This window comes from Semicossyphus pulcher, unplaced genomic scaffold, assembly GCF_022749685.1.
Source record: "Semicossyphus pulcher isolate SPU_LCO1_2020_fin unplaced genomic scaffold, fSemPul1.0.p SCAF_28, whole genome shotgun sequence".
Taxonomy (NCBI): Eukaryota; Metazoa; Chordata; class Actinopteri; order Labriformes; family Labridae; genus Semicossyphus; species Semicossyphus pulcher.
Window position 1 is genome coordinate 7,677,501 of NW_027211702.1, and position 12,500 is coordinate 7,690,000.

A 12,500-nucleotide genomic window follows, 5' to 3' on the forward strand; every position below is an offset into this window, starting at 1 on the left:
AGATATTTGTGATCTTGAACGTTTGATTATCAAACAAATCTTTTATGGCGTCTTTAAACAGTCAGAGCTGTCGGTGAAGGTTCTGATGATCGCGTCCTGTTAGCACACAGAGACAGAGCCGCTCGTTCCTGTGGACGTTCAGAAGCTTTAGAGTTCATCTGACTGAAAACAAACTCATTTAGTGTCATCGGCTCTTTAATAAGAAAACACCTGATTCTCTGGACTCGTCATGTTTCCTCTGACGTGAACCTGAGTCTCTCCTGACCACCTGTCTGTCTGACTCAGACCCGTCTCTCTCCTGACCACCTGTCTGTCTGACTCAGACCCGTCTCTCTCTCTCTCTGACTCTGTGAGCTCCTGGCAACAGATTTACTCTGCTCTGATGCCAAAAGGAAACAAGTCCAACTTCAGCTCCCTCTCCCTCTCCTCTCTCCTTCCTCTCCTTCCTCTCCTCTCTCTCCACCTCCTCGCAGCTGATCGCAGCTGATCGCAGGTGATGGCAGCTGATCGCAGGTGATGGCAGCTGATCGCAGGTGATGGCAGTTGATCGCAGGTGATGGCAGCTGATCGCAGGTGATGGCAGCTGATCGCAGGTGATAGCAGGTGATAACAGCTGATCGCAGCTGATCGCAGGTGATCGCAGCTGATCGCAGCTGAATGCAGGTGATGGCAGCTGATCGCAGGTGATAGCAGGTGATGGCAGCTGATCGCAGGTGATGGCAGCTGATCGCAGGTGATGGCAGCTGATAGCAGGTGATAGCAGCTGATCGCAGGTGATGGCAGCTGATCGCAGGTGATAGCAGGTGATGGCAGGTGATCGCAGGTGATGGCAGGTGATAGCAGGTGATGGCAGCTGATCGCAGGTGATGGCAGCTGATCGCAGGTGATGGCAGCTGATCGCAGGTGATAGCAGGTGATGGCAGGTGATCGCAGGTGATGGCAGCTGATCGCAGGTGATGGCAGCTGATAGCAGGTGATAGCAGCTGATCGCAGGTGATGGCAGCTGATCGCAGGTGATGGCAGCTGATCGCAGGTGATCGCAGCTGATCGCAGGTGATAGCAGGTGATAGCAGCTGATCGCAGCTGAATGCAGCTGATCGCAGCTGATCGCAGGTGATCGCAGCTGAATGCAGGTGATGGCAGCTGATCGCAGCTGATCGCAGATTATCGCAGCTGATCGCAGGTGATGGCAGCTGATCGCAGGTGATCGCAGCTGATGGCAGCTGATCGCAGGTGATGGCAGCTGATCGCAGGTGATCGCAGCTGATGGCAGCTGATCGCAGGTGATCGCAGCTGATCGCAGATGATCGCAGATGATCGCAGATGATCGCAGCTGATCGCAGCTGATCGCAGCTGAATGCAGGTGATGGCAGCTGATCGCAGGTGATCGCAGGTGATGGCAGCTGATCGCAGCTGATCGCAGATTATCGCAGCTGATCGCAGCTGAATGCAGGTGATCGCAGCTGATCGCAGCTGAATGCAGGTGATGGCAGCTGATCGCAGATGATCGCAGCTGATCGCAGATTATCGCAGATTATCGCAGATTATCGCAGCTGATCGCAGCTGATCGCAGGTGATGGCAGCTGATCGCAGATGATCGCAGATGATCGGAGCTGATCGCAGGTGATGGCAGCTGATCGCAGATGATCGCAGATGATTGGAGCTGATCGCAGGTGATGGCAGCTGATCGCAGGTGATTTATTTGACAGTCGTTAGCATTTCCTGGCAGCACCTTGAGAGACCTGAAGGACAGCCTGTGTTTGCTCGTCTTTCCTCTCCGGCTCTGGCTCTGTGCAGCCTCGTGTGGAGCAACATGAGTACCTGTTGGAACATGAAAGTCTGTGAAAGTCCAGTTTGATTAATAAAGCGAGTGGGGGGGCGGAGGTAGGACTAATTAGGCTGATGCAGGTTCTCATATGAAACATGACGTCATGACGTCACCTCCCTCTTTAACTGAACCTTCAGTGACTCTCAGACCTGAACAGGTCGTTATGTTGCAGGAACAAAATGCATTGAACTGTTTTGTGTTGATGATTGGTCAGTGATGACATCATTGTGTTCATGTTCCACCTGTCACCACAGGTGTGTTGGTTATGATAGATGATGATGGTCTGCCTGCAGGTCGTGCAGTCTGATAAACAGGACGGATGTGTGCTGGCCCTGATGTGGCAGACTTCAGTCCACATGTGAAACAGGCTTCATCACTCGTAGGAGAATGACTCTGTTGTTCTGCAGACTAAAAACTGTTCTCGGTCTCACCTGAAGGACAGAACCTTCGTCACCTTTGTAAACGATATCAGATGATATGACATGTGAAGCACCAGACGTGAGTTGTTCCCTCCCTGATCATCTTCAGGCTGCAGCACAGTGAGATTTTAAATATTGGATCTTGGATGATGAGACACCTCTGTCCTTCTCACTGTGACCCCCTCCTCTGATAGGCTCCCCTGTGTTGCAGTGAACCTCCAGAAGGAGGATAATGGAGTGGCCACATCGACTCCTGCAGACAAACATGTCGCGGTGATTCCCCAGAGAACCTGGAGGCCTCGCTCTGACTTCTTGAGCTTTGGCTGAGCAAACAGCTCGTCCCCACTCGGAGAATCCGGCTTTTATTTCCCGCTGCCTCCTGCACAATCATCTTTTGATTACTCCGACTAATTAAAACTCCAACAAGCTGCCACCCGAAGCCTCCTCCCCCCTCCCGTCCTCCTCCTTCAGGTCACCCGGCTCCCCGAGGAGAGAGAGCAAACAGGAGAACAGTGCAGGAACACACACAGTCTGTTTTTACGGCTTCATCCTTTCTCCGCTCCTCTTATCCTCTTTAATCCTGAACCTCTTTATGCTTGTTAAGCTGCTGGAGCCGTGTGGAGCACAGGGCACGGGGCCAGGGGGTCAAGGAGGCTCCTCGAAAGAGCCGGCCCCCCCACAGAGGTGGTCTGGGTCCTCACTGAAGAGAGCCGCATGAATCCTCTGCTGGAACAAACACTGAGGCTGCACCGAACAAGAGTTTAGAGCAAATAAGACTAAAAGTCTAAAGCCGGACTGGCTGCTGCTTGAAGAGGCAGATTTCAGACCCCACACGTGTTGGAGCGATCCAACGGCAAGATGTGGCGCTGATTCAGACTTCAAAGCTCAACAGCTAAAGATGTCTTTAAAGAAGTCTTTAAAATCAGAAGCAGAAAGGTGCTCTGTGAACGACGATGCATGTTCAGAGAGAGAGACGGTCGTCACCAGGAACACCACACGGTCCATCTGTACACTGGGAACGGAAACAAGACATGAAATCACCACAGGAGGAAGTCAGGTGATAAAGGAAAGTCTGTTAGAGAGATGAAACGAACAGGACACTTGTTTGGAGCCTTTTTATGAGTCAGCTACAAAGAGAGGGACACTTTTTACTTTTATAACATGAGCACGTTGCAGAGCGAGTTCACTCCAGTAAAGAAGATGAATCGGTTCTTCTGCTGGAGTAAACATGTTTGTACTTGTGCCAGCAGTTTCTTTAGTTTCCTCCTGAGCGTCGAGCTGAGCCCGGCTGCCCCCTGCTCTGTGGTGTGATCTGGATGACGTCACGCCCCTCTCTCTCTGTGTGCAGACAAACCCCTCTGCAGTAATGTGCATCAGAGTGGATGTAAAGAAATGAGCAGGCATCAGCTGTGTACCTGTACTCTGCAGCAGGTCATGTCGCTGTGGATGAATCTGGTAACTATCGATGTAGAGCAGTCTGTTGTTTCATCCTCTTTAAGAAGTGACTCATGCTCGTTTCATCTCGTACAAACTGACTCGGCTTCCTGAACGAAGCTGTTCTAACTCATCGCTCAGTTTCATCGAGCACATTTGAGTTCCTCTTGATGCTTCCTGTTTGTCCTCTGAGAGGATGGATGATGTGTTCACTGACATTTGACAAATTTTTAATTCACAGCAGCTTAACACTACGCTGTAACCAACTTTATAATAAGCACTGAAGCTCTCTGTGCAGACATGTGTCAGCCATGTGTCCTTCAGTTCTCCTGCATTGAAACCATGTCCCTCATGATGAAAGCCCAGAGCTGACCAGCGCTCTGCACGAACACAGAGTCGCTGCTGGCGATTGCACAGCCAGAGACCGAGCGATCATAGTCATCAAGTTTAAGAGAAAGATGTCAGAGAGACGGAGCTGAGTGAAGAACGACCACGAAGAGCGATGAAATACTTCAGACATGATCTTAAAGTGTCTGGATTTACTTTATAGATCTTTTCTAACAGATAAAGGAAGTGACGAGCACATTCAAGTTCTTGCACACTCGTACATCATGAAGAAGAGCTGCAGAGGGTTTCCTGTAGAGAACTTTATCACCTTACGTGGTACCAATGTACGGTGACCGGCTGGGTCAATCAAGCTGCAGCGGCCCAAACGGCTTCCATTAGAAGAAACAGGCTGCAAGTTCAGGAACACGACAACTGAAACAGGACGGCTGAAACAGGACGACTGAAACACGACGACTGAAACACGACGACTGAAACATGACGACTGAAATACGACAACTGAAACACGACGACTGAAACACGAGGACTTAAATACGACGACTGAAACACGACGACTGAAACACGACGACTGAAACACGACGACTGAAACACGACGACTTAAACACGACGACTGAAACAGGAAACACGCTGCAGGTGAAAAAAGGCCAAACAAATGCATCCACATCAAACCCACAGAAACGAAGCAAAGACAAAAACAATACAGATCAGTTGAACACAGCGTCAGCGCTCCTGCAGGAGGTTCACCATGGAAGCTGTTACGGCCCTCACAGCTTCCATTGATCATATTTAAATGATTTCCTCTCAAAACATGTTGATTTGCATGTTTGATGCACACTAAGACTTTAATGAGCCTCCTTTAGTCTTTGTTATTATCTTATATGAACAACACACACACTGTACAGTCTCACCAACAGCATCTTACATTTTACCTTCCAACATAAAGTGACTCTTTTGACACGCTGACTGAAGGTGTTCATTGGGACCTGCAGAGCATCACACACACACTGTGCGCGCTCTCCTCCAGCCTGCAGAGTCACTGTTTGAATCAGCTCCTGAACAGAGAAAGAGTTTGGAAAGAGGACCTGAAGAGAAAAGGCTGCTGAATAGAGGAGTTACTTTAGAGAGGAGGAGGAGGAGGAGGAGGAGGAGGAGGAGTGCAGCTGTCCAAACACTGAGCCCTTCTGTACCTGCCTTACAGTCACCTCTTTTCTCCTCCATCCCTGTCCTGCCCTCCTTTAACCGTCAGTCTGCTCACTCTGCTGGTTGTTGTAGTTTTTGCAGAAGTGTAACCTACCTGCAGAGACACTGCAGACTTGTGGACTTCCTGTCTTTTCACTTTATGATCAAATTGTTTTCAGACATCAGGATTACGTTCTGATCATGTTCTGAATCACAGTTAAACACAGAACACACTGAATATTCTGCTGCTCCTTGATGTGGTTTCTGTAATGGACTCTTTTAGTCCGTCCTTGATAAAAAAGGATCAATGGGACATAAATCAGGCCTCTTGAATTTGTCAAAGAACACATTGGTTCATTAAAATTCCCCCTTCTAAAGCACCACTTCCTCCTGTAAAGGTCACATGTTGAATCATTAGGAGGCTGTGGGGAGCGGTTGGAAAATTGTCCCAATCTTTCCGTCTGAATCAGCTGTGAGCCTCCTGTGGGCCTGTGAGGACATCAAACAGAGAGCTGCAAGGGTTAACGATTAGAGCTCAGTAACCGCCCGACATTCAGCTCACACACATCTGGCTCCTGCTCCGTAACGCTGTGCAGACATGAAGTTACAGCGCAGACGTGAGGTTATGACAAACAGTGCGTGCAGGTTCAGAGGGGCAGGACTCTCAGGACTCATCGCTCTGCTCTTGTTGCATCGTCTCCAGCTCTTCTTATTTTGGTCTTTTGTGATGAGGAAGTTCTGCTCACTGAGATCTCTGGACGATTCATTCTGGATGTTATCACCAAGAACTCAGAGTTCATGGGAGCAGAGACAATGACTGAGCGGAGACAGACGGGTCTTTAAGTGTCAGAAATACTTTATGAGACATTATGAGTTTTGAGCCGTATCCTTGTGTTAATTATGTTTGTGATAAAGCATGAAAAACCTGGTTATTTATAGCCCTGTATGTACATCATAACACCATCCAACTGTCTGATCATCTGCCTGCAGGTGCTCTGAAACATGGACAAGGTTTCTGTCAGACATGCAGGTTAAAAAACACTGAAGGACCAAAGCTGCAGTTCCTCTGGTGTCCACTTGAGGCTGTCTCCAGCAGTGAGTCAGTCCCCATAGAGCCCCATGTTAAACTTTACAGCAGAAATAAACATGTTTACAGCCTGGTACAAAAAACAGTTTGGGTCTCTATAGCTCATTTCTCTCTTCATGACGACTGTACGGGGAGAATCTTTATACAGCTCACCTGTTTACATTATATTAAGGCTTAAAGTGATGCAGCATTAGGGGCGTGGCCTCTTTGAGTGACAGCTGGGAGCTGCTAGCTGTCTGCTAGGTGTCCCCTCAGCTAACTCAGTCACTGAACGTAACCTGTTAGACACCATTTAGTCCAGTATGGACAGACCACTGTGGCTGCATCCACCTCCTATATGAGGAGTGAAACCATAGAAAGTTAGCAACAAGAGGGAGCGTTAGCCAGTTTTCTACTGACACCAACAATGCTGCATGTTTCATGGAGGAAATGTGAACTTTTGTGCACAAAATGAAGGAGAACAAAATCTGACAGGGACATGAACCCATGATGGCGGGCTAAAAGAGTCTGAACACCTGTGGACAGGAAATAGTCAAACACTCAGATATAAATGACATAATGAGGTTATTGAACACGTATTCTCCATACATCCGTCTGTGTTGTTAACATCAGTCTCTCCTGTGTTTCCTCAGGCTGTTTGCCACAAAGTGCAGCGGCTGTCTGGAGAAGATCGCCCCCACAGAGTTTGTGATTCGAGCTCTGGAGAGCGTTTACCACCTGGGCTGCTTCTGCTGCTGCGTCTGTGAGAGACAGCTGCTCAAAGGAGACGAGTTCGTCCTCAAAGACGGACAGCTGCTGTGCAAGAGCGACTACGAGAGGGAGAAGGAGCTGCTCAGCACGGCCAGCCTGGACTGCTCAGAGTCAGGTAACAACGAGAACGGACCCAGTGGATCTGAAACACGTAGAAGTGATCCTTAACGTGCTGATCTCTGATTGGCTGCAGACAAGTCAAACCTGCAGTGTAATAAAATAATGTAATACCTGTGTGACAGATAAGAGTGAGGATGAGGACGTGGATGTGAAGTCAGAGAAAGGACCTGCAGCGGGTAAAGGCAGCGAGGACAGCAAAGACCCCCGCCGGCCCAAACGTCCTCGCACCATCCTGACCACCCAGCAGAGGAGAGCCTTCAAGGCCTCCTTCGAGGTCTCCTCCAAACCCTGCAGGAAGGTGAGAGCAAGAAACTCAAGTCACTCGCTGATCAAACTGTTGTTCTCTGTGGCCGCATCACAACTATTAACGCAAGTTCACAATAAAAATGTGCAACACATGTTGAAACTTGGAACTACCTGCAATGCAGTCTGCAAAGATCTAAACCTTCCAGTTTAAACTGACGAGACTGTACGGCTCTCTGATCCTACGTTCTAGCTGCCGCACTTTCAGGCATTTGTTTTTCAGTATTCTAAGTAAAATATAAATTATATTGAAAGTGAGTTCATTGCTCAAGTTGCATTACAAGGATAAAGCTGTCAAAGGTTCTTTACAGGAACTTGAGACAGCAGATCTCCCCTCTTTAGCCTTTAACAGAGTCTGTCTCTTTTGGAGCAGCTGGTGTCCCCTCTAACATCGATTCCTAACCAGAGGAGATGTGAGCGACGGATCGTCTGACAGTTTCAGTGTTTCCCGATGAGAATGTCCTTACCTGCTCTGTGTTTATGTTTGACGTCATGATTGACTGAAGTTACAAAACGTGGTGAAGGTGTACAGCTGAGATCAGTGCAGTTTGTATCAAGTGAACTGTATTATTTTATTTATCACATGATGTATAAATGTCTGCTGAGTGTACCTGTGCTGTGACCTGCAGGTGAGAGAGACCCTGGCTGCAGAGACCGGACTCAGTGTTCGTGTGGTCCAGGTCTGGTTCCAGAACCAGAGGGCAAAGGTCAGTGACACAAACATGTTTCCTCGTTTGGTGTTATGATGACTTTGCTGGACAGGTGTGTGCAAAGGTGCTCGTTTACTGATGTGGTTCCCATTGATCTAAATGTCTCTGTAGTCTCTGTTCCTGTTGTTCCTAAACTGGACTCGATGCTGGACAGTGAGAGGGCAGTGAGAGGGCAGTTAGAGGGCAGTTAGAGGACGATGAGAGGACAGTGAGAGGGCAGTTAGAGGGCAGTGAGAGGACAGTGAGAGGACGATGAGAGGACAGTGAGAGGGCAGTGAGAGGACAGTGAGAGGACAGTGAGAGGACAGTGAGAGGACAGTTTGAGGACGATGAGAGGACAGTGAGAGGGCAGTGAGAGGACAGTGAGAGGACAGTGAGAGGACGATGAGAGGACAGTGAGAGGGCAGTGAGAGGACAGTGAGAGGACAGTGAGAGGACAGTTAGAGGGCAATTAGAGGACAGTTTGAGGACGATGAGAGGACAGTGAGAGGACAGTTAGAGGACAGTGAGAGGACAGTTAGAGGACAGTGAGAGGACAATGAGAGGGCAGTAAGAGGACAGTGAGAGGACAGTGAGAGGACAGTGAGAGGACAGTTTGAGGACGATGAGAGGACAGTGAGAGGACAGTGAGAGGACAGTGAGAGGACAGTTTGAGGACGATGAGAGGACAGTGAGAGGGCAGTGAGAGGACAGTGAGAGGACAGTGAGAGGGCAGTGAGAGGACAGTGAGAGGACAGTGAGAGGACAGTTTGAGGACGATGAGAGGACAGTGAGAGGGCAGTGAGAGGACAGTGAGAGGACAGTGAGAGGGCAGTGAGAGGACAGTGAGAGGACAGTGAGAGGACAGTTAGAGGACGATGAGAGGGCAGTGAGAGGGCAGTGAGAGGACAGTGAGAGGACAGTGAGAGGGCAGTTAGAGGGCAATTAGAGGACAGTTAGAGGACGATGAGAGGGCAGTGAGAGGGCAGTGAGAGGGCAGTTAGAGGGCAATTAGAGGACAGTTAGAGGACGATGAGAGGACAGTGAGAGGGCAGTTAGAGGACAGTGAGAGTACAGTTATAGGACGATGAGAGGACAGTGAGAGGACAGTTAGAGGGCAGTGAGAGGACAGTGAGAGGACAGTTTGAGGACGATGAGAGGACAGTGAGAGGACAGTGAGAGGACAGTGAGAGGACAGTTTGAGGACGATGAGAGGACAGTGAGAGGACAGTTAGAGGGCAGTGAGAGGACAGTGAGAGTACAGTTTGAGGACGATGAGAGGACAGTGAGAGGACAGTTAGAGGACAGTGAGAGGACAGTGAGAGGACAGTTAGAGGACAGTGAGAGGACAGTGAGAGGACAGTTAGAGGACAGTGAGAGGACAATGAGAGGGCAGTAAGAGGACAGTGAGAGGACAGTGAGAGTACAGTTTGAGGACGATGAGAGGACAATGAGAGGGCAGTAAGAGGACAGTGAGAGGGCAGTGAGAGGACAGTGAGAGGACAGTGAGAGGGCAGTGAGAGGACAGTGAGAGGACAGTGAGAGGACAGTTTGAGGACGATGAGAGGACAGTGAGAGGGCAGTGAGAGGACAGTGAGAGGACAGTGAGAGGACGATGAGAGGACAGTGAGAGGGCAGTGAGAGGACAGTGAGAGGACAGTTAGAGGACAGTTTGAGGACGATGAGAGGACAGTGAGAGGACAGTTAGAGGACAGTGAGAGGACAGTTAGAGGACAGTGAGAGGACAATGAGAGGGCAGTAAGAGGACAGTGAGAGGACAGTGAGAGGACAGTGAGAGGACAGTTTGAGGACGATGAGAGGACAGTGAGAGGACAGTGAGAGGACAGTTTGAGGACGATGAGAGGACAGTGAGAGGGCAGTGAGAGGACAGTGAGAGGACAGTGAGAGGGCAGTGAGAGGACAGTGAGAGGGCAGTGAGAGGACAGTTTGAGGACGATGAGAGGACAGTGAGAGGGCAGTGAGAGGACAGTGAGAGGACAGTGAGAGGACAGTGAGAGGGCAGTGAGAGGACAGTGAGAGGACAGTTAGAGGGCAATTAGAGGACAGTTAGAGGACGATGAGAGGACAGTGAGAGGGCAGTTAGAGGGCAATTAGAGGACAGTTAGAGGACAGTTAGAGGACAGTTACAGGACAGTCAGGGGATGGTGAGAGGACAGTGAAAGGACAGTGGTTAGAGAGATTTTGGGAGTATAACACCCCCTCACACCCCGTCCCCCGTGGGTACGACGTCCGTCATGGCTGCCAGTCACTCTCTGCCTCTGATTTTCAGTCGTTAGTGGAGCTTTGAGACGTCTTACAGTCTTACTGTCGTCATTTCAGCTCCTCTGATCCAAAAACAGATCCATACTGGCACCAATTAACACAGGACTACAAATCCAGGGATGAGAAGACACCTGTCCACTTTCAGCTACACATGGGAAAGAAAATTTAACACCATGCAGTCTGCTGATCTCAGACAGGTGTAAATACAATCTGTAAACTGACGGGGTACTAAATCAAGCTGTCCATCAAAGGTGACAGATGTTTCCCTGCAAAGGAAAAATAACCACCATGATGTGCAAGACAAGAGTCACATGACTGACAGAGCTAGCTTAGCTATCATTGGTGCTAACAACCCTCTCCAGTATCTCTGATCACACTGTCCTGTCCTGAGGAGACTCTATGTAAAGTCCTCTAATGTGTCAGACACGATGATGATACAGGCAGAGATGATGATGTATCCAGATCACATGTGAACACGGGGTCTTAGTGCTTAAACCAGTTCTTCATCAGTTAATCTTCAGTGGATCAATGGTTGATAATCTGTTCTTTGGAGGCATTAGTGAGAATAATCTGGACAAAGTCTGAACATCCACCCGGCCTCTTACTGCAGTCACCAGTTAGTCTACATGGAGTTCAGTTCAGCACAGACTTGCTGAGATGTTTGCTAAAGATGGTTATTGTTGTTTTAATCACAGTTTCATGCTCCTGCAAACGAGGATAAACTGTCGATTACTTTGTCAATTATTTCCTGGATTAATGGATTAGTTGTTTGGTCTAATGTTTCAGAAAATGATCAAAAACAATGTTAAAGGTGACGTCCTCAAATTATTAGTTACTATTAGAACAGCACTCGCCTCTCAGCTGTTTTTGGACCTGGTTTCCATTTCAACAAGAGTCTGAATCACAGCTGTGTTCAGCATGTGTGCGCTTCCTGCTCCGTAGGCCCACACCTCACACCACGCCCATCCTTTGGTGATCAGTGAAGTCATCTGTGTCTAAAACTTTGAAATGATTGACAAGTTGTTGTTACAATATTTCCATAAATAATAATAAATATAATAATATAAATGGACTGTACTTATAAAGCGCTTTTCTAGTCTTTGCAACAACTCAAAGCTGCTTTTACACGACATGTCACACACACCCATTCACACACTGATGGCAGAGGCCAACTGTCAATCAGTTATTACATGTATACCCATTTATACCCACCGGGAGCAATTTGGGGTTCAGTGTAGCCCGAGGGAGCTGGGGATCGAACCTCCGACCTTCCGATATAAAGACAACCGACTCTACCACTGAGCCACAGCCGCCCCAGTACAGTATAATGATATGTGTGTGTTGTTATGGTAAATGTTGTCAGTTAAAGGTTCATGGTTTAGGCCTCTTGGAGTGCAGTCGGTTGGGCCTGTCAGCGAGGCTCTTGTGTACCACGAGTGGTACTCAAACCTCCATTTGGGAATCACTGCCCTAGACCCTAACATTTATGTTAATCCGCTGCTGAAAATAGTCCCCAACAAACACACTGTTCCCTCCTGCTTGTTTCACAAAAACTACAACAAGCCGGTGTCAGACACATGTTAACGTTTTTAACGTGTTTATTATCGACAGATGAAGAAGTTAGCCCGCAGACAGCAGCAGCAGCAGGAGCAGCACAGCAGCCAGAGGCTCGGACAAGGTGAGGGCTTAAGTGTGTGTGTGTGTGTGTGTGTGTGTGTGTGCGTGCGTGCGTGTTTGTGTTTGTGTTTTATGTGCGTGCGTGCGTGCGTGCGTGCGTGTTTGTGTTTTACGTGCGTGCGTGTGAGCGTGCGTGTGTGTGTGCGTGCGTGCGTGTGAGCGTGCGTCTGTGTGTGTGTGCGTGTGCGTGTGTGGGTGCGTGTGCGTGCGTGTGTGTGTGTGTGTGTGAGCGTGCGTCTGTGTGTGTGTGCGTGTGCGTGTGTGGGTGCGTGTGCGTGCGTGTGTGTGTGTGTGTGTGTGTGTGCGTGCGTGTGAGCGTGCGTGTGTGTGTGTGTGTGTGTGTGTGCGTGCGTGTGAGCGTGCGTGTGTGCGTGTGTGTGTGTGCG

General features: G+C 49.1%; 1 protein-coding gene across 3 annotated transcripts in view; it reads left to right on the forward strand.

Annotated features, from left to right (window-relative positions):
- LOC138605161 (LIM/homeobox protein LMX-1.2-like) overlaps positions 1-12,500 on the forward strand; it is a 40,360-nt gene that overhangs the window by 25,216 nt on the left and 2,644 nt on the right. For 2 of the 3 annotated variants that reach the window (XM_069677276.1, XM_069677275.1), the window contains 4 exons: positions 6,925-7,157; positions 7,285-7,460; positions 8,095-8,172; positions 12,049-12,115. In XM_069677276.1, coding sequence (XP_069533377.1) covers positions 6,925-7,157; positions 7,285-7,460; positions 8,095-8,172; positions 12,049-12,115 — 554 coding nt within the window. Of the gene's footprint in view, positions 1-6,924; positions 7,158-7,284; positions 7,461-8,094; positions 8,173-12,048; positions 12,128-12,500 lie in introns of all 3 variants that reach the window. The other variant, XM_069677274.1, reaches the window with a different exon arrangement.